The sequence below is a fragment of the Scyliorhinus canicula genome, chromosome 15, assembly GCF_902713615.1.
Source record: "Scyliorhinus canicula chromosome 15, sScyCan1.1, whole genome shotgun sequence".
Taxonomy (NCBI): domain Eukaryota; kingdom Metazoa; phylum Chordata; class Chondrichthyes; order Carcharhiniformes; family Scyliorhinidae; genus Scyliorhinus; species Scyliorhinus canicula.
Genome location: NC_052160.1, coordinates 126,039,334 through 126,061,547, shown reverse-complemented (window position 1 = coordinate 126,061,547; position 22,214 = coordinate 126,039,334). Strand labels below are relative to the sequence as shown.

Genomic DNA, 22,214 nt, shown 5'->3' with positions numbered 1-22,214 from the left:
AGGGCAATTTAGCCTGGCCAATCCACCTAACCCGCACATCTTTGGACTGTGGGAGGAAACCGGAGCACCTGGAGGAAACCCACGCACACACGGGGAGGACATGCAGACTCCGCACAGACAGTGACCCAGCCGGAAATCGAACCTGGGACCCTGAAGCTGTGAAGCATTGATGCTAACCGAAAATGAAATGAAAATCGCTTATTGTCACGAGTAGGCTTCAATGAAGTTACTGTGAAAAGCCCCTAGTCGCCACATTCCGGCGCCTGTCCGGGGAGGCTGGTACAGGAATCAAGCCGTGCTGCTGGCCTGCTTGGTCTGCTTTAAAAGCCAGCGATTTAGCCTTGTGAGCTAAACCAGCCCCTGCTACCGTGCTGCCCCAGGTATGGTCCATGCCATTCTGGAATGGGGTCGGAAAAAAAATCCCGGCAACATCGGGAATCCCAAAGTCTGATGGCGCACTGATCTCCAATATCAAAAAATGATGGAGACCACAAGCACAGGGAGTCCACCCCACCTCACGGACAAGGGAACCCTCCCCCGCTCCTGTGTGCCACCCCTCCCCCCCCCCCCCCCAGCACCACCCCTGGCACTGCCCCGGCATCCTGGCAGCACCAGAGTGCAGAGCTGGGGGCAGTGCCAGGGGGCAGCACCACGGGGCAGTGCCGGGGCCAGTGCCAGTGGGCAGCACAATGGGGCAGAGCTGGGGGCAGCGCCAGGGGCCAGTGCCAGGTGCCAGTGGGCAGTGCCAGTGGGCAGTGCCAGCATACTACTCAGGCATGTTGCTCTCCACCCAAGTACTATATTTACCCGTGTGACCCAGCAGGTTCCCTTAGTCTGATTCCTGCTTATAAAAACCTGTTGTAAATCCCGTCGACGTAACGTCACATCGGCGAGGGGGGAGATCCCAATAAGGGGGGGGGGGGGGCATGGGGGAAACCATTTAATTATATTATAACGTGGTTAAATGAGGTTCTGGGTGAGGACTTAGTATAATCACTGGTTGGCGTGCTGCGATAATCTGAAAACGAGATCTTGCCGGCACACTTCCCATTTTTTGAATCTTGTGGGATTTTGTGCCCACGCCGCCGTTGGCGCTAAATCCCCGTCCAAGGATGCTGTAGAAATGTAAGTTGTTGTGGCAGTGATATCTACCTAGGAGGAGGGACAGGTTCAGTCCTGGTCAGTGTTGAGTTGGAAGATTCCAGGTTTTGCCTCAGTACTGCGAGGCTAGGACAGAGGGAGGCATCTCCCGATCCCAATTGCCATCCAATGAATCCTCCTGGGGAAGCCCATGCTCGCAAACAGCAGATCAGAATCCAGTTATACTTGGCAGTGAGGCCTCCTGCAGTCAAATAGTTGTCTGTCTCCCAATGCATAGAATGACACAGCGCGTGCAGCATAGAAACAGGCCATTCAGCCCCACTACCCTATGTTGGACTTCACGCACAGGAGCCTCCTCCCAACTCCCCTTTATCTCATCCTGTCAGTATACATATACGATTCCTGTCTCCCTCATGTGTTTATCCAGCTTCACTTTAAATCCTGTAGGAAACCATGGGAAACTTGAACGAGGTACCAGCAGCCGGTGCAATCCCACCCTTTCAGTGAGAGGAAGAGAGAAAACCGGGAAGTGAGAGGAGAAAGGGGCGGGAAAAGCTCGGAAAACCTCTTCATGTTTACAAAAAAACAAATCAATAAACAGGCCACTTCAACTCGAGTGGGCACTTGAATTAAGTGGAAGGTCCCTGGAGTGGAGAACAATTTAAAGAGTTACAGCCAGCGGGAGACTCTTTCCTTTGCAAGTATGGGATCCCTGTGACTAATCAGAGTGATCCATTACCTGCACACAGCTGTTCCCAGCTGTTGAACTACTGTCTCCTCATCATAAACATAATTAGCCATGAAAAGCCCGTAAGTGTCTCTCTGTAGAAGCCTTTCTATAATCCTATTCCTTCATAGTGCAGAGTATCACAGCGTGACATATTGGAATGCCTCAAGGGAGCAAACAGTATAAAATTCAGTTAGTGATATGTGCGTTACAAATTCCAAGGTAAATAGCAGACACTCATTCACGGGTAGTAAACACAAGGCAAATAAAGCATGGCCCAGCCTGTTCTTGAAACTGAAATCTTCGATCAACTCTTTCAGCTCCATTCAGCCCTTGTGAGCTTCTAATATTCTGCACTGTGCTGGAAGGCTGAATCTTTCTTCAGTCCTTTCAGATTATCTCTGAGTGAACATGGTGTTATTACAACACACCTGCATTTGCCCAGCGCCTTCAGAGAAACGGAAGGGTTCTGGGAGCGAATCCCAGAGCCCAAGGAGCTGAAGGCACATTTGCCAATTGGATTGAGAATTTGGGATGCCAAAGTGGCGAGACTCAGAGGAAAACGGAGACCTTGGCGAGCTGCAGGGACTGGAGGGGGTTACAGAGACAGGAAGGGTTGTAGGGGCTGGAGGTGGTTACAGAGACAGGGAGGGTTGTAGGGGCTAGAGGAGGTTACAGAGCCAGAGAGGGTTGTAGGGGCTGGAGGAGGTTACAGAGTTGGAGGGTTGTGGGGCTGGAGGAGGTTACAGAGTTGGAGGGTTGGAGGGGCTGGAGGTGGTTACAGAGACAGGGAGGATTGTAGGGGCTAGAGGAGGTTACAGAGACAGAGAGGGTTGTAGGGGCTGGAGGGTGTTACAGAGACAGGGAGGGTTGTAGGAGCTGGGGGAGGTTACAGAGTTGGAGGGTTGTGGGGCTGGAGGAGGTTACAGAGATAGGGAGAGTTGTAGGGGCTGGAGGAGGTTCCAGAAATAGGGAGAGTCTGGGGCTGGAGGAGGTTACAATGATAGGGAGGGTCAAGGGGCTGGAGGAGGGTACAAAGATGGGGAGGGTTGTAGGGGCTGGAGAAGACAACAAGGAGGGTTGTGGGGACTGGAGGAGGTTACAGGGATAGGGAGGTTTGTAAGTACTAGAGAAGGTTACAGAGATAGGGAGGGGTGCAGTGGCTGGAGGAGGTTAGTGAGATGGGAAGGATTATAGGTGCTGGAGGAGACTACAGAGATGGGGAGGGTTGTAGGTAGTTACAGGGATGGGGAGGACTGTAGGGATTGGAGAAGGCGACAAAGATACGAAGGGTTGCAGGGTTGGTGAAGGTTACAGGCATAGGCAGGGCTTTAGTGGCTGGAGGAGGTTATAGAGAAAGGGAGGGATGTAGGGGCTAAATGAGGTTACAGGAATAGGGAGAGTGTTGGGGCTGGAGGAGATTAGAGTCCTAGGGAGGGCTGTATGGGCTTGCGAAGGTTACAGAGATAGGGAGGGTTGTGGGGCTGGAAGTGATTACTGAGATAGGGATGATTGTGGGGGCTGGAAGAGATTACAGAGATGCGGAGTGTTGTAGGGCTGGAGGAGATTACAAGGATAGGAAGGGTTCTTTGGAGTGGAGATTGAGAGTATTCTAGGGGCTGTAGGAGGTTACCGAGATAGGGAGGTTTGTCAGCTGGAGGTAGTTACAGAGATAGGGAGGATTGTAGCGGCTGGAGGAGGCTACAGAGATAGGGTGGATTGTCGCGGCTGGAGGAGGCTACAGAGATAGGGAGGATTGTAGAGATTGGAGGAGGCGACAGAGATAGGGAAGATTGTAGAGATTGGAGGAGGTTGCCGAGATAGGGAGGGTTGGAGCTGGAAATGATTACAGAGATAGCGAATTTGTGGGGCTAGAGGAGATTACAGAGATATAAAGGTTTATAGGGACTAGAGGAGGTTACAGACAGAGGGAGGGATGTAAGGGTCATGGAGAACACAGGGATAAGGATGGGTCTTGGTGCTGCAGGAAATGACCGGGATAGGGAGGGTTGTGGAGCTGGAGGAGGTCACAGAGATAGGGATTAGTGTGGGGTTGAAGGAAGTCACAGAGATAGTGAGTGTAGGGACTGGATGTTGTCAGAGAGATAGCGAGGGTTGTGGGATTGGAGGAAGTTACAGAGATAGGGAGTGTTTGTAGGTCTGGAGTAGGCCACAAAGATAGTAAGTGTTGTGGGGTTTGTGGAGGTTACAGAAATAGGGAGGGGGAAGGCCATTGGGCGATTTGAACATGTTGAGCAGCAGTCTAGGTTATTAGCTCAAATCCTCAAATGGGGTTTGAGCCAAATTGTGGGCAGATACAGGGCTGGAGCAACGGACAAAAGTTGTGATTGTCTTTCTGAACACCTCCGTTGTTCCATCTTGCTCAGGTTTGGTAATGTTTGTATTGGAGACGATTCAGCAAGTCAACCTGATTCAATTCCTGGGGCATAGCCAGTTTGAGTGGAAATGTAAATGCAATGCAACAAAGTCAATCAGCCCTGAATAAACTGCGGTAAATTGTCTTGTATGAGACATTACTTGCAAAATACCATTGTATCTGAGGTAACGAAATAGGGGGTTGGGTTACTCAAAGGGGAAATATTTTGCTTGGAAAGGAATGAAACATTTTTATGTTATTCCAGGATTAGGAATTCTGGATGATGGGAGTGGATGGGAAGTGATCTGTTGGATTGGAATTTCATGCTTCAATCGCTCACTTGCTGGGTCAGGTTTGTGTTCTGTATTGGGTGTGTTACATAATAAATGGCCTGGAATTCAAATTGATTCATGCAAATCAGGATTATGGACCCGTTTCATAGGTACAGGCTGTGCTCCATCGGCACTCCTGATAGAATCATCTTGATGAATTACGATTCTGTGCCCATTTTTCTGGATTGTAAATGGTATCCTGTAGTTCAGTGTGGTGAATGGATGATTCAGAGATACGTCACCTGCCACCTGTCACCTGGGAGGGACCTTAGACCCTTTTTAGGCTTAACACCTGTTTAATTCCTCCTTTCCCAAACTGATTTGCCCCAAGGCACCCGGTCTGACTGCATCTCTGTCGGCATTCCCTCAAGCTAACCCAAAAGCCAAAACCATGGATTGCTGCCTCACACCGCTTATCCAACTCCAAATACCAACTGCGACCTTGCACTCCACCTCGTTCACCTCCTCTCTGCTCAAACCAGGCCTCAGACACAGGAGAGACATTCACCTCGAACTCAGATAGTGGTGAGTGCAAGTCCCACTCCAGATATTGAGCCCACAGTCTAGTTTGACCCTCCCAGTGCAGTACTGAGGAATGCTGCACTGCCACTGCTGGTGTCCTGATGAAGCCTTCAGGAAAGGCACAATCTGAGGGCGAACAGGGGAGCCCCCTCTCTCTCTCTGCTCACCTGGTCAATAGATGTCACTCCACTGCCATTGGCGAAATAGGTTGCCTGTTCTTTCAAAAGTATTTCATCGGCTGTAATGCCCTTTGGAGATGGCCTGAGGTCACTGACAGGTGCTATAGAAATGAAAATCTTCCTTTTGCAAACAGCGCTCAAAAGTTCTGCTCATTAAGTTTCAGTTATGCGAAGGCTCCTTTAAGAATCCCATGGTAAAGTCTTAACTGGAAGGTGAGGTCATTTACTGCAGATTCCGACTGGGACTGCAGAATTCTGGAATTCCCAGCTCCAATAAGTTACTGCAAACAAAAACACATTCATCGAGTTTTTTTTTGAAAAAAGGAGAGTGGGGGTGGAAGCTGATGTGAAATCCCAGCAGGGTCAGTACCTCTGCACTGAACGAGCATGCTGACACGCCACTGTGCCAACTGGGCTTCATGCCCATGGGGAGTGGTGTGAGAGAGGTCAGAGGGACACAGAAACCTGCCTGACCAAGTTCCAGGAGAGCCTAACTGAACACTGGTTCGAGGGATAATTGTGTTTGCATTTTAACTGGAATGGAGGGAGATGGCAAGGTTAAAGCCCCCTGCAATGAATGGTTAATACCCTTTTTCAAAGACAATCTCCCTTGAATTTGCGAAGGGTTCTACATTTGAATGTTGTATGACAATGAGCAGAATTAATGTGCTATGATCTTCTCTTTTTCACCCAGTCGGACTGAGTCTAAAGAGGGTTACACACAATCACCATTGCCACGTAAAGCTGCGGGGGAGAAGATGATGGAAAACCCTCCAAGAACTCTCTAACGGGATCTCGCGAAATGTCACAATCTGGATCTCGCCCTCGCTGGGTGAGATCCAGATTAGCATACTTAAGTGAGCCATTAGACTCATTTAAATATGTCTGCATCTGATTATCCCAAGGCCCAGTATCGGTCGCCAATGCCTGGGAGACCTCACCATGGTGCCGCTTAGCATTGGTCCACACAAATATGGACCAGCCATAATGCCACCAGGAACATCTCCCAGGCTATAGGAGGCCCCTGAGTTCTGAGGCTCCGGGGAGGATGGTACCCTGGCACTCCTGCTGCCACCTGGGCACCCTGGCAGTGCCACCTTGTCACTGCTAGGCTAGTGGGGGCACTGTCAGGATGCCATTCTGGCAGTGCCAGGGTGCCCAGGTGCCAGCTTTCCTTTGCCAGAGATCGGGCCTTGGGGAACCCTGCCCTTAACGGGGGTGGGGGCTTAAGAAGCAAGTTGGGACATTGGGGGAGGTCAGAGGCTGCAGTGGAATGTCCAAGGGGGGCTTTGAGAGATCGGGCGACATTTAATAATGACTCCTTGATCTCTTCTGGCACTGACAAGCTTTCCTGACCAAGGCCACAAAAAAGGAGCCCCGTTTTATAGCGGGGTCATTCTCCACACTGCAGGTGTCAAGAAACACGGCACTATACGCACCCAGAATGGGACTCTGTTTTTTGGAGTTAAATCGCACCGAATGCAATTCTCCCAACAGCGGATTAAGGATTAATTGTGGGTCGCCCCTCCTGCTGCCAGGTGGCGTAAGCAACATTTACATCTCATGAATGCTCATTAAAAACAGCTGCCCACCGCATCCCATCAGGCCTTCCAATCGTGCATCACGCCAGCCGGAAATCACATTGGCGTCAAACCTGACTGTTAAAGAGTGGCTGGCACCAGGCATCCTCAGTTGGCAAGAAACTTTGAGATAAGTGCAACAACTTTCGGCCACAGTGCTGCCCTGCTCCTGATGGATTGTTCACCAATCTGCCGGGGCAGACTCCATCTCCAAGCCAAGCTGGTCTTCATGGGCAGCACAGTGCTGCTGGGCGCATGGACCCTCTTGTGTCACTGTCTCGGTTCTGTACTGCACCCTGGGTTGGGGAGTACAGGCATCTCCTCCCCCACCCCCACCCTCTGCCAACGTGTGTCACACACCAGTGTTTATCTGGACAGCACTGTGCTGCGCGACTCATGCAACCCACCAGAACAAAGGCCCAAAGGGTGACCAAGGGCGGGGTGCGAGGTGAGGCCAGTGGGGGTGGAGTGGGGGTGGAGGGGAGGCTGACAAGGCAAGGGGGGGCAATGTGGAAGGAGGGCTGTGCCAGGAGGGGAGGGAGGGGTGGGGGCGGAGAGGGCAGGATGGCAGCCAGGGGAGCAAGGAGGTGGATGAAGAAGATCATCAATGGAAGGAAGACCAAGGGGAGTGAAACTGAATCCCGACAAGGCTGCAGGAAAAGCTCAGAACCGGGGGAGTTAGAGAGGTACCACATCGTTACTGGAAGGGGGTGCATAAAAACTCCAGATGTAGTAGAGAGGGGCACCTCGCAGGTGATGAGCCTTGTGGGGGTAGTGGGGGGGGGGGGGGGGGGGGGGGGGAGGTGTGTGGCTGAATCGAGGAATAAACTCCATCTTCAGGCTGCTAGCTTTTTCCCTCTGGGTTTCTGACCCAGTGAAGAGAGTGACAGGTGTGTGCGCTGGATTGGTCCTTTGACTTCAAACCCGTCTGCTCATGGCGGCAGACCAATCCTCCGCCAGTCTGCCAGGAGGGCCAAAAAGGAATTCACGTTGTGCATAATTAATGAGCTTCCAAGTGCAGAGTCTGCCGCGGGATCCTGCCATTCTGATTGCCGGGACAGGGGCCATCGGAGCCCGCCCACCAACGCATTTGGACTCACAATGGGGGAATTCCCACTGCCGCCTCATGACGCCGTGAATCCGGGTTCGATCCCAGCTCTGGGTCATTGTCTGTGTGGAGTTTGCATATTCTCCCCGTGTCTGTGTGGGTTTCACCCCCACAACCCAAAGATGTGCAGGTTAGGTGGATTGGCCACTCTAAATTGCCCCTTAATTGGAAAAAAAAAGAATGGGGTACTCTGGGCGCGATTCTCCCAAAACGGGAGAAATCGTAAAGCTGCCGTAAAACCCGGGCAGGGTTTACGGCAGCGCGCCCCTTCCCGACCGGGGACCGATTCTGGTCCCCGGTCGGGGCTAGCAGCCCAACGCCGTAGGCTCCGGCAAGACGGGCTTAACGAAAATCGTTAAGCCCGCTTGCCGGAGTTAGCGCCGGCTGACGCGTCATATGACGTCAGCCGCGCATGCGCAGTTTGGAAGACTCCAACCCGCGCATGCGCGGGTGATGTCATCGCGTTTTTGCGCGAAACCCGCGCATGCGCGGGCCGGGTTGCCCCTCAGCCGCCCCGCGAATGGATACTGCGGGGCGGCGGAAGGACAAGTAGTGCGCGGGCATCGGGCCCGCTGCCCGCGATCGGTGCCCCCTGATCGCGGGCCCATGGCACCCTTGGCACGGCCGTGGTACGGCCGTGCCAATCGGTGCCATGGTTATTAACAGCGAGTTTGTGACGCCGTTTTTACGAACGGCAAGACCAGGTGTGTTTGCCGTTCGTAAAAACGGCGGAAAGGGCTGGGACTTCGGCCCATCTAACAGCTGAGAATCGCTGCCGGCCGTAAAAACACGGCGGCAGCGATTCGGGTCGGGACTTCGGCGGGGGGGGGGGAGAATAGCGGGTGGGCGGGAAAAATGTCGGGAAGGCCCTCCCGCTATTCTCCCACCCGTCGTGGGGGGCGGAGAATTTCGCCCTCTAAATTTATTGTTAAAAAGTGGGAGAATTGCACTGTTTTTGTCTGTTATGGAGAGCAGCAGCTCCCCAGAGAGCTGAGCTATGGGTTCCGGCTTAGAGCCTCAATCATGTGCAGGAATTTCACAAATTCACAGCTCAAACAATACAACTTTGCACCAGCACACAGGAAAGTAGAGATCACTTCTCTTTGCGCGAACTGCCCAGTCTATTGATGCTCCGATATCGAGCATTATCAGAAGTCACCTGAGAACAGGTCGACCCACCAATGATATTAATGGATGAGAACAGCTAGTCAATCATTGGCCGTGTCCTGGATCACTGCAGCCTTGTTTGGCACGATGATAAATTCACTTGCTTCCTTATTCCATCACCAGAATATTCATGTGGAAGCCTCTTCAATCTCAAAGGGCCACACTTACCTCCCTTCCCTCGGGTAAATAGTCATCATTTGCTCGTTAAAGTGCAGGTAGGTTTTCAAAGAGCAAGCACAGGGATGAAGGGCTGAACGGCCTCTTTCTTTGCTTGTCTGATTTTATGATTAAGCCACCACAGGCGGACAGCAGATAGCAGGATCTCTTTATGAGCCACAAGGTGCACTCTGCGCACTGAGCTGCACAAAGGCCTGGGGAATTCTGCAGGGTTCCGATAATCAGAAGAAAATTGGGGCTAATCTGGACTTGGGTGTGATCGTGATCGAGTTTAGATCAGTCGTCTTGGAGCGGCACGGTGGCACAGTAGTTAGCACTGCTGCCTCACAGCACCAGGGACCCGGGTTCGATTCCGACCTCGGGTGACTGTCTGTGTGGAGTTTGCACTTCGTCCCCGTGTCTGCATGGGTTTCCTCCGGGTGTTCCGGTTTCCTCCCACAGTGTGTGCAGGTTAGGTGTGTTGGCCATGCTCAGTGTCCAAAGATGTGCAGGTTAATTGACATTATGGACATAGGGCAGGGAAGTGGGCCTAGGTCGAGTGCTCTTTCAGAGGGTGGGTGCAGACACGATGGGCCGAATGGCCTCCTTCTGCACTGTAGGGATTCTAGTGGAATTATATGTTGGAGCGATGCAAGAGGGGCAATTGCCTCACACTATCCCACACGATGACTCCCACCGAGCGAGAAATGGACAGTTTTACCCAGTAAACCTACTCCTATTTCAGTCGGTTTAGACTTTATCCTATCACAGATCTGTATGAATACAGGTAACCAATCCATCACCACTTGTGGAAATAGTGGACCCCCTTTACCCTTCTGTGCCTATTTGTTTTAATTTTGTTTATTACATGTGGGTGTTGCTGCCTGGACCAGTATTTATTGTCCATTCCTAATTGCCCTTGAGCTGAGCGACTTGCTGAGCTACTTCAGAGGGCAGTTAAGAGTCAACCACATTGCTGTGATTCTGGAGTCACACGTAGGCTTGACCGGGTAAGGATGGCAGATTTCCTTCCCTGAAGGACATTGGTGAATGAGATGGGTTTTTACAACAAACAATGACGGTTTCATGGTCATCATTAAACTTCTAATTCCAGATTTCTATTTTGCTATCTGGCACAGTGGGATTTGAATCCTGGTCCGCAGAGCATTACCCTGGGTCTCCAGGAGTGTTTGATGGGGACAGGGTAGGGGGAGCTTTACTCTGTATCCAACCCCGGGATTGTTCGATGGGGACAGTGTAGAGGAGGTTTTACTCTATCCTTTTTTTTTAAAATAAATTCTGAGTGCCCAATTTATTTTTTCCAATTAAGGGGTAATTTAGCTTGGCCAATCCACCTAGCCTGCACATCTTTGGGTTGTGGGGGCGAAACCCACGCAAACGCGGGGAAAATGTGAAAACTCCACACTGACAGTGACCCAGGGCCGGGATCGAATCTGGGACCTCGGCGCCGTGAGGCAGCAGTGCTAACCACTGTGCCACCGTGCTGCCCTCATCTTTATCTATCCTGTGCTGTACCTGTTCCTGTGCTGTACCTGGCCTGGGAGTGTTTGATGGGGACGGTGTAGAGGGAGCTTTACTCTGTATCTAACCCCGTGCTGTACCTGTCCTGGGAGTGTTTGATGGGGACAGTGTAGAGGGAGCTTTACTCTGTATCTAACCCCGTGCTGTACCTGTCCTGGGAATGTTTGATGGGGACAGTGCAGAGGGAGCTTTACTCTGTATCTAACCCCGTGCTGTACCTGTCCTGGGAGTGTTTGATGGGGACAGTGTAGAGGGAGCTTTACTCTGTACCTAACCCCGTGCTTCCCTACCCTGGGAGTGTTCGATGGAGACTGAGTGGAGGGAGTTTTACTCTTGATCTATTCTGTGCTGTACCTACTCTGGGAGTGTTTAATGAGGACAGTAGTAGAAGGGGCTTTACTCTGTATCTAATCCCATGCTATAGCTGTCCTGGGAGTGTTTGATGGGGACAGTGTCGAGGGACCTTTACTCTGTATCTAATCCCATGCTGTAGCTGTCCTGGGAGTGTTTGATGGGGACAGTGTCGAGGGACCTTTACTCTGTATCTAATCCCATGCTGTACCTGTCCTGGGAGTGTTTGATGGGGACAGTGTCGAGGGACCTTTACTCTGTATCTAATCCCATGCTGTACCTGTCCTGGGAGTGTTTGATGGGGACAGTGTAGAGGGAGCTTTACTCTGGATCTAACGCCATGCTGTACCTGTCCTGGGAGTGTTTGATGGGGACAGTGTAGAGGGAGATTTACTCTATATCTAACCCTATGCTGTCCCTGTCCTGGGAGTGTTTGATGGGGACAGTGTAGAGGGAGCTTTACTCTGTATCTAACCCTATGCTGTACCTGTCCTGGGAGTGTTTGAAGGGGACAATGTAGAGGGAGCTTTACTCTTCACCTACTCTGTGTACTTTCCAATCTTGTTGACAAAAATGTGGAAGTGTTCCAATATGCAAATTAGGCCATTTGTCTTTATGAGGTGAAAAATAATCATCAAAATAATTAAAGGAGAGAAGATATGAAGCAAATCTTAAATGCCACTTTAGTTAAGAGCAGTACAATTGCCTAGTGTACTTCACAAGTGCTGATAAACCTGCATTACCATTGCTGCAGTTTAATTATAGGCAGAGACTTCATGTCATGAGATGGCCGTCCGACTATTATGAAACAGCGTAGGAAATGGTTCTGGCTGGAGAATGACCAACACTGCTCAAAATTACATCATTGCGTAGCAACAGAATGAAAGGGGTGAAATCCAAAATGGCCTCCAGTCTTTACAGTTCAAAGCAGGCGGCATGTATTTGAAGAGAATGTGCCATTTCAGAGTAATCGCTTTTCCATCTCAAATCACACTGCTGGCTGTTCCATTCAGATTTCCCCCACGCTGGGTGAAAAAAACACATCAACAAGACGAAACATTTGAGTAACGTGTCTCACCCTTTAGTTAAGGTGACCTTTCAATGCTCTGGGCTCAGATCTCCAAGGTGTTGGTGGTTAACTGGAAAATGTGATAATGGATCTTTCAATTCTCTGCGTGAAATAGTGCACCTCAAGTAATCGTTTGCTGACCATCATCCTGGTTCTGTGTCCCAGAGGCCTACTCCGCATGCTTTATTTCCCCAACAACTTACATTTACTTCACATCCTCAACATAGAACAGTCTCTCAAGGTGCACATTCACCATTCTGGTCGTCATTCCCCCCAGTTTCCTTGCGAGTTATAGCCAACAAGAAAAGTCTGATTTAAAAAAAAATTTAAAGTGCCCAATTCTTTTTGTTCCAATTAATGGGCAAGTTAGTGTGGCCAATCCAACTTCCCTGCACATCTTTGCCTTGTGGTGGTTGGACCCACGCAGGCACGGGGAGAATGTGCAAACTCCACACGGACAGTGACCCGGGCCCGTGATCGAACCAGGGTCCTCAGCGCACTGAGGCCGCAGTGCTAACCACTGTGCGAACCGTGCCACCCAACAGTAAAAGTCAGGTGATGGTGAATTTTCTTTTCTTTTAAAGCTAAACTCAAGATTCAACTTCCTAGCCAGCCACAGGTTCCACAGTATAACCATTGCCAGGACTTCACAGGGCCCCAAGGAGCAGGCTGCAAAGTGGTGGGGTGGGGAGGGGGTGGATGTGCAATTGGCACGGTGGGCTGGGGGTTCAGGGATGACGTGCCCATTGCCTCCTGGCTGCTCTTCACATTTTACTAACAGCAGGGAAAGTGCCCAACGGCTCTCCGTCTGGAGGCCAGTTGAGTTCCTTCAATGTCCTGTTAATGGTTCTTCCGGAGCTTCTGGTATTTTAACAGTGGGCGGACACTTTGATACAGTATAATGGGTGTGCCTGGCGGCCTAATGGTGGACTGGGGGAGGGAAGATGGCTGTGGATGCGCTCCTGATAGAGCAGCTGGTGGCCCATTGAGGGATTCCCCTTGGAAACACAACCCCCATGCCCTCAACAATGACACACACCTCCACCGCACACCGGAGCCAACGTGAATGGCCACGACAATCCTGACTATATTTGCCTGTGTTCTGAGAACCTCAATCGATGCTGCTGCTGTCTGGATGCAGTTCCAGTGATGGTCACTGTTCCCAGCGATGGTCACCGTTCCCAGCGATGGTCACTGTTCCCAGCGATGGTCAATGGTCCCAGCGATGGTCAATGTTCCCAGCGATGGTCACTGTTCCCAGCGATGGTCACTATTCCCAGCGATGGTCACTGTTCCCAGCGATGGTCATGGTTCCCAGCGATGGTCATTGTTCCCAGAGTGGTCACTGTTCCCAGTGGTGGTTCCCAGTGATGGTCAATGTTCCCAGCGATGGTCAGCATTCCCAGCGATGGTCACTGTTCCCAGCGATGGTCAATGTTTCCAGCGATGGTCACCATTCCCAGCGATGGTCACCATTCCCAGCGATGGTCACCGTTCCCAGCGATGGTCACCGTTCCCAGCGATGGTCACCGTTCCCAGCGATGGTCACTGTTCCCAGCGATGGTCACCATTCTCAGCGATGGTCGCCATTCCCAGCGATGATCACCGTTCCCAGCGATGGTCACCATTCCCAGCGATGGTCACCGTTCCCAGCGATGGTCACCGTTCCCAGCGATGGTCAGCGTTCCCAGCGATGGTCAGTGTTCCCAGCGATGGTCACTATTCCCAGCGATGGTCACTGTTCCCAGCGATGGTCACCGTTCCCAGCGATGGTCAGCGTTCCCAGCGATGGTCAGTGTTCCCAGCGATGGTCACTATTCCCAGCGATGGTCACTGTTCCCAGCGATGGTCACTGTTCCCAGCGATGGTCACTGTTCCCAGCGATGGTCACTGTTCCCAGCGATGGTCACTGTTCCCAGCGATGGTCACTGTTCCCAGCGATGGTCACTGTTCCCAGCGATGGTCAATGTTCCCAGCGATGGTCGCCGCTCCCAGCGATGGTCACCGTTCCCAGCGATGGTCAATGTTCCCAGCGATGGTCAATGTTCCCAGCGATGGTCAATGTTCCCAGCGATGGTCACGGTTCCCAACGATGGTCACCATTCCCAGCGATGGTCACCGTTCCCAGCGATGGTCTCCGTTCCCAGCGATGGTCACCGTTCCCAGCAATGGTCATGGTTCCCAGCGATGGTCACGGTTCCCAGCGATGGTCACCGTTCCCAGCGATCGTCATTGTTCCCAGTGATGGTCATGGTTCCCAGCGACGGTCATTGTTCCCAGAGTGGTCACGGTTCCCAGTGGTGGTTGTTTTTCCCAGTAGCACTACTGCGATTGAAGAGCTGTCGGTGTTCTCCTTGGTCAACAAGTCGTGGAGGTAGGACCTCGACCCACAAAAGGACACCTTGACTGCAGACAGGCCATTGTCTGTTTTAATTAAAAATATTAAATTGGTCAGGGGCTGCCCAACTCCCCAGCCAGTGTTCGGAGCAACCCCACTCCTTCAAATCCTGGCTTATCTTGGTAATGCTTTCCCAGCGCAGGAATGAGTTCCTTATGAATAAGGAATTCCAAACCAGTGATTCACGTTTATACAGGAACAGATAAGGCCGATAGAGAGGAACAACTTCCATTGGTTAGAGAATCTAGTGTGAAGGGATACTCAAGCCAACCTTTCAGGAGTAAAATTCGGAAACACTCCAACGAGCAAAGAGTGGTTGAGTTTAGAATTTGCTGCCACAAAGGGCGATTAATGCCAGACCATTTGCTAATTTTAAATCTGGAATTGACAGATTTCTCTTATCCACAGGTATTAAGGGATATGGGGAAAAGATGGGTGTATGGAGTTGGGTCACAGGTCAGCTATAACCTCACTGAATGTATGAACAGGTTCGAGGGGCTGAACGGCCTCCTCCTGTCCCTACACTCCAACAAGAATGCAGGTCTTTTGTCGCTGTGACTTCAATCGACAACAGACACATTTGGCAAAGGGTTACTCAGCTCCCTGTGAGGCCTTTTTCCATCCAGTTTAGACACCAAAAATGCTCACAGCCATTAAGTTCAACGTTTCTGCAGCAGTTCCGTGGGGAGCACCCGTGCCTCCGTGTCAGAAGATTGTGGGTTTAAGCAATCGAAGTGAAGTACTGAGGGAGCTCCACACTGCTGAGATGCCAAATCTCAGGTTGAAACCAAGGCCCACCGAGCCTCTGATATGAAAGAGTCCAAGATACTATTTAACGAAGATCAGGAACTTTCTCCAAATAACTGTCGATCGACCATCATCAAAAAACAATCTCAACATTTATTCCATCGCTGTTTGTGGGATCTAATTGCACGGCAAATTGGCCGACAAGTCTCATTGACTGCGATGCCTTGGGACTTCCTGAGGTTCTGAACGGCCGGTGGTTAGCACTGCTGCCTCACAGCTCCAGGATCTCGGGGTCAATTCCGGCCTCGGGTGACTGTCTGTGTGGAGCTTGCACTTTCTCTCTGTGTCTGCGTAGGTTTCCTCTGGGTGCTCCGGTTTCCCCCCCACAGAACAAAGATGGATTGGCTATGCTAAATTGCCCCTGTGTGTCCAAAAGGTTAGGCCCAGCTTGAGGGGATCATAGAATCATAGAATTACAGTACAGAAGGAGGCCATTCTGCCCATCGATCCTGCACCGGCTCTTGGAAAGACCACCCCACTTAATTTGCCGACATCCACCCTATCCAGTAACCCCACCCAACACTAATGGCAATTTTGAACACTAAGGGCAATTTATCATGGCCAATCCACCTAACCTGCACATCTTTGGACTCTGGGAGGAAACCGGAGCACCCGGAGGGAACCCACGCACATACGGGGAGGACGTGCAGACTCCACACAGACAGTGACCCAAGCCAGGAATCGAACCTGGGACCCTGGAGCTGTGAAGCAATTGTGCTAACCATTATGCTACCATATTGCCCGGGAGGAGGCATGGGCTTAAGTAGGGTGCTCTTTCCAAAGGCCGCTGCAGAGTCGATGGGCCGAATGGGCACCTTTTGCACTGTAAACTGTCTGGTAAAGGAAGTCCTGGGTGGGATTCTGTGATCCTGAGGCGACTGGGGTCTGCGCAGAAGAAAGGAGGCCCCCAGCACGAGAGGCCAGCCTGCCAATCGGGTGTGCCCTGATCGCGGGCCAGGCCACAACCCGGGGTCAGACTCCCGACGCCCCACACAGGCCGCCCCCGGACCCTTCCACGCCGAGATCCCGCCGGCTGAGAGCAGGTTAGAACGGCGGCGGCGGGACTTGGGTATTTTGCTCTGGCCACTCGGCCCATCCCGGGCCGAGAATCAGAGGGGGGGGGGGGGCTGCGTAGAGCGGCCTCCGACCGGCGCCGCGCTGACCACGCCGGTGCCGATGGCGCCAATTCTCAGCTCTGCGAAGAATCACGTCGGGGCGGCATGGCGCAATTCGCGACAGTCGCGGCGATTCTCCAGCACAGCCCGGGCTGAGAGAATCCCGCCGCCTGTCTTTTTGCCGGTATAAATTCTCTGGGCTGTTGGTGTGCCAACTTGATGAAATATTCGACAGCAGCTTGCAATTGGCACCTCATCTATTCCATCAAATGTTCACAGTTTCCCAGGTGACACGCCTTCACACTTGGGAAGGGATGGACTTCTGCTAATGGCAGACGGCAGGCTGAAGAGACTTTAAAGGATGCCCCTTCAGTGCTCCGACAGATGCCTTCATCCCTCTATCATAGCCTGCAGGACAGGCTTGGAACGGCGAACGAATCGTCCCAGTCTGTCTGCGGCTCGTTCGGACTCGTTGGACCAGATTTGTGAGCTCGACTCAAAAGATTTGCCTCTGGCTCGAGTTCAAGGTAAATAAGAGGAAGTGTAGGAATCGGGTTCAGGTGAAATCTAAACTTCAGCGAATTTCACTGGATGAAATCCAAGAATAAGATCAATCAGACTCAGTTGTGAGAGGATGCAAGATCCTGACAGCAGGAAAGGTGAGGGATGAGAGATGGAACATTTTTCAGACAAAGTACAGGCAGAATGAACGGAACTATCAATGTGCGTCACACATAAGATCATATAATGTCTGCATTTATAGACGATACAGATACGACATTGCCTTTAATTCAGACACCAGTGAGGTGTGCCTTAAGGGAAGTGGTGGGTGGTAACCTACAACAATAACTTAGATTTATGTAACACCTTAAAAATAACAAAATGTCCTAAGTTTCGTCACAGGAGCATTATAAAACAAATTATAACACGGAACCTAATGGGCGGGATTCTCCTTTCCGGGGCTAAGTCCCCACGCCGGCGGGAAAACTGGGGCGAACCACTCCGGCGTCAACAGCCCCTTAAAGTGGGGAATTCTCCGCACTTCCCGGAGTGGACCCGGAGAGGTTGGCGTCGCCCATTTTCGGCCAGTCCCACCGGCGGGGATTGGTCATGGTCCCACACGGTGGGACCTGGCAGTAAGTCAGCTGGGGTGGTCCTTGTGGGGGAGAGGGGGGGGTCGCGCGGGGGGATCTGACCCTGGGGGGGGGGGGGGGCACGGTGGCCTGGCCCACAATCGGGGCCCACCAATCTGCGAGCGGGCCTATGCCTTGGGGGCACTCCTTCCTTCTGCGCCAGCCCCTGCAGGGCTCTGCCATCTCTGCCATGGCCGGCGTGGAGAAGAGCACCCCCGCCCGCACATGTGCCAAAACATGCCGGCGGTTCCGCGCATGCGCGAGATCATGTCGGCCTTTGGCGGCTGCACAAACTTGCGCAGTCCCTTCGGCGCCGGCTGGCGCAGCACCATCCCCTCCGGGTCCACATAGCCCCCGGAAGTGCAGAAAATTCCCCACTTTCAGGGGCGGTTGACGCCGGAGTGGTTCCCCCCCCGGTCTTCCCACCGGCGTGGGGACTTATCCCGCCCATTAGGTCAGACGATCCAAAACTTGGTCAAAGAGAAAGGTTTTAAGAAGTGTCTTAAACGAGGAAAGCAAGGGAGTGAGGGGGAGTAGTCTAGGGAAGAAATTTCAGAACTTGGGGCCCAGGGAGCAGAAGGCATGTTCACCAATTGCAATTGGGAATGCACGAGAGGCCAGAATTGGACAGATATCTAGGAGAGTTGGGAGATTGAAGGAGATTACTAGAGATAGGGACATATTTCACAGATTTCATAGAATTTACAGTGTAGAAGGAGGCCATTCAGCCCATCGAGTCTGCATCAGCCCTCGGAAAGGGCAGCCCACTTAAGACCACACCTCCACCCAATCCCTGTAACCCAGTAACACTACCTAATCTTTTGGACACTAGGGGGCAATGTAGCTTGGCCAATCCACCTAAACTGCAGATATTTGGACTATGGGTGGAATCCGGAGCACCCGGAGGAAACCCACGCAGACACGGGGAGAACGTGCAGACTCCACACAGTCACCTGAGGCTGGAATTGAACCTGGCTCCCTGGAGCTGTGAGGCAGCAGTGCTAACCACCATGCCGCCATCTCTCCATCAGTTTTTGTGTTCGGGTGCCCTGACTCATTTGAACTCACATACGTTTGAAGAAACTTGTTTCGTGGATTAGCATATTGATCCTAAACTACAAGGGGCTGGGTTTCAGTTCAGGCCTGACTGATGGAGAGAATGTCTCCACTGTCTGTTGTTCAGGAGGACTGTCAACAATCATTTTAGGCTGTTTCTGGGAGGTACGGACCTGAGCACCAAATGAACACAACCACAACCGTACCACCTGTCAGCCAATCACAATGGACAAACACCGTGGTCAATTCTTCCTGAATTCAATCCAGTTTGACTGAAAGATGAGAAGTAAGGGCAAAAGGAGGAGGGAAGAAGCTTTTCTGACATGCCTGACCAATTATTTCAGCATTTTCAATCCCATACGACCCTGGGCTGCCCTGCCAAGGTGGCCTGTCAATGTCCAGGCGTTAGACAACTTGGTAACAACTCACTGAGCAAGGAGTGGCTCAAGGTTCAGACTGGGTCAGTCCCTCCAAACCGGATATGTCCAACCTTGGGCGGTTAGGTCATCTTTCTAATCAGTATGTTCCATTATTTTGCTGCATAACACATAAATTAATGGCAAAAAACATCAAGAGCCTACCTGAACCTGCTGTTGTTGCAGATGCAACAGATCCACAGGACTCATTTCTCCATTTGCATCCCCATTCGAACCACCTTCTCGCCCTCCACCGTCTGATTGGCTGCTTAGACTACTAACTCCATTTTGATTGGCTGAAGTGCTTCGTATTGCCTCTGATGCAGATTCCACCATCATGGCTTAAAACCTGAAGAGGGATGATTGAAAAAGACAAACGATTATTGATCTCCTTGCCTGCAGCTCAGTAACAGGCAGGCCTCTGTCCGCAATATGAAAACCTCCAGCTTGTTGGATCATAGAATGGCATAGCACGGAAGGAGGCCATTCAGCCCATCATGTTTGTGCCAGTGTTTTGAACGAGCTAATTAATCCCACTCCCCCTGCTGTTGTCCCACAGCCATGCCCACCCCTTCAAATATTTATCCAGTTCCATTTTGAAAAGCCTTCCAGATCACAAAAACTGGCTGCCTCAAAACATTTTCATCAACGCACCTCTGGCTCTTTTGCCAATCACCTTAAAATTGGTGTCCTCTCGTCATCAACCTTTCTGTATTTTATTCATTCATGGGAAATGGGTGTTGGCAAGGCCAGTGTTTATTAACCATCCAGCCATGAGAAACATTTTATTCCTACTTACTCGATTCATTATTTTGATCACCTCTCCTAACCCTCCCCTCAACTTTCCCTGTTGGAAGGAGAACAATCCCCGCTTCTCTAGTTTCTCTACATTAATTGCCACTATTCTGTTAGATTTTCTCTGCCCCCCCCCCCCCCCCCCCCCCCCCTCTCTAAGGCTAGAAATGTTGCATTGAACCAAACAGACCCAAGGCCCCAGGTTCGATTTCAGAAATGTTTGCCTCAACTGGTCAGCGCCGGTACTGCGGTTGACGATGATGTGATTAACCTGGCCATCAGTGGCCAAGGCATTCTGAAACCTGACAGCTGCTCAATGACCCCCGGCTGCAAACACAAGGCTAGAATGAGATTTGGTGTCCTCCCTTAGACTGACCGCACTGACTGTCTTGACGTTACACATAGCGGGTAGCACGAGAAATGGGAGTGGTGCAGGGATGTTTGCATCAGACTTTGAATGAACAGAAATCGCATGGATCAAAACCTTCAGAATAAAGAACAATACAGCACAGGAACACGTCCTTCGGTCCTCCAAGCCGGCCATGATACCAACCTTTGCAAAAACCCTCAGCACTTCCTTGAGCCATATCCCTCTATACCCATCCTATCCATGTGTTTGTCAAGATGCCTTTTGAACGCCATTAATGTATCTGCTTCCCCAACCTCCCCTGGCAACGCGTTCCAGGCACTCACCACCCTCTGCGTAATAAACCTGCTTCGGACATCTCCTCAAAACTTTGCCCATGGACCTTAAACGTATGCACTCTGGTGACTGACCCCTCCACTCTGGGAAAGAGTGCCTGCCCATCCACTCCATCCATGCCCCTCATAATCACCCCTCAACGTCCGTCTTTCTAATGAAAACAGTCCAAGTCCATCCAGCCTCTCCATTTGGCTAACACCCTCCAGACCAGGCAACATGATGGTAAAAGCTCCTCTGCAACCTCTCCAAAGCCTCCACATCCTTCTGGTAGTATGGTGACCAGAACTGTGCGCAATAGAACATAGAACATACAGTGCAGAAACAGGCCATTCGGCCCATCCTGTCTGCACCGACCCACTTAAGCCCTCACTTCCACCCTATCCTCGTCACCTAATACCCCCTCCTAACCAATCCACCTAACCTGCACGTCTTTGGACTGTGGGAGGAAACCGGAGCACCCGGAGGAAACCCACGCAGACACAGGGAGAATGTGCAAACTCCGCACAGACAGTGACCCAGCGGGGTATCGAACCTGGGACCCTGGCGCTGTGAAGCCACAGTGCTATCCACTTGTGCTACCATGCTGCCTGCAATATTCCAAGTGTGGCCTTCTAACGTTCTATACAACTGTAGCATGACATGTCCAATTTTTATACTCGATGCCCCGTCCAAAGAAGGCAAGCATTCAGAGGGATGGTGGCAAAGAAATGTATTAAAGTTTAATGAAAGCAGTTTCTGTTTCTCTTTTACGATCAGAAATGTCAAGATTATAATGAAAGAAATCTGAGTTGTTGGAAACTTTCCCAAGTCTTTAGGAAGTCCAAGCATTGCAATTCCAGCTATGTTTGCAGACAGCCGAATTTGGTGCCCTTTTTTACAGCCCATAATAACAACAGAGCAGGTGAAGGTGGAAAGGTAAGCTTTCTGACTGCTAACCAGGGGCTGAGGGCCATGTATGCTGAACTGGTAATTTCCCCGTTTGTGCTCCTAGTAAGTGAAACTCCACCATTTCAGGATTGAGTCGAACACTAACTCACAACCTGCAAATGAGGATTGTCAAGTGAGGCCGGCATTCGATGAAAAATAGCACAGGGGCGGAAGGATGCCAGCGGTCTTTGATGAAACCTCCAAGAATATGTCTAAGCAGGGTTGGAAGCCCCAGTGCTGACTAAGGCAGGACCCTATTAGTTATTCAGTCTGAATATGACCTCGGTTACGAGTCAGGAGTCGATCCTTACCTCAGGTAGGAGTTAGTCATCGCGCTTCCCTTGGATAAGAGTCAGGAGTTGCCCCATGCCTCAGGTAGGAGTCAAGAGTCGCCCCTTCCCTCAGGTGGGAATCAGGAGTTGTCTCCTTCCTCAGGTAGGAATCAGGAGTTGTCTCCTCCCTCAGGTAGGAATCAGGAGTTGTCTCTTCCCTCAGGTAGGAATCAGGAGTTGTCTCCTCCCTCAGGTAGGAATCAGGAGTTGTCTCCTCCCTCTTTGTTTTTCCTTTGTTCCCATTTCTGCCCCTCCTTTAAAGATGGCGCAAACTCTTCTGGGCATTAATGTTCCAGCTCTGATTCGTGTTCCTCTTCTCAC

At 51.4% G+C, this 22,214-nt stretch overlaps 1 protein-coding gene across 5 annotated transcripts in view; it reads right to left on the bottom strand.

Annotated features, from left to right (window-relative positions):
- Nucleotides 1-22,214, bottom strand: part of foxp4 (forkhead box P4) — a 483,722-nt gene that overhangs the window by 318,865 nt on the left and 142,643 nt on the right. For all 5 annotated transcript variants that reach the window (XM_038819852.1, XM_038819849.1, XM_038819853.1 and 2 more), the window contains exon 2: nt 19,302-19,485. In XM_038819852.1, coding sequence (XP_038675780.1) covers nt 19,302-19,475 — 174 coding nt within the window. In that variant the 5' untranslated portion in view covers nt 19,476-19,485. The remainder of the gene's footprint in view (nt 1-19,301; nt 19,486-22,214) is intronic.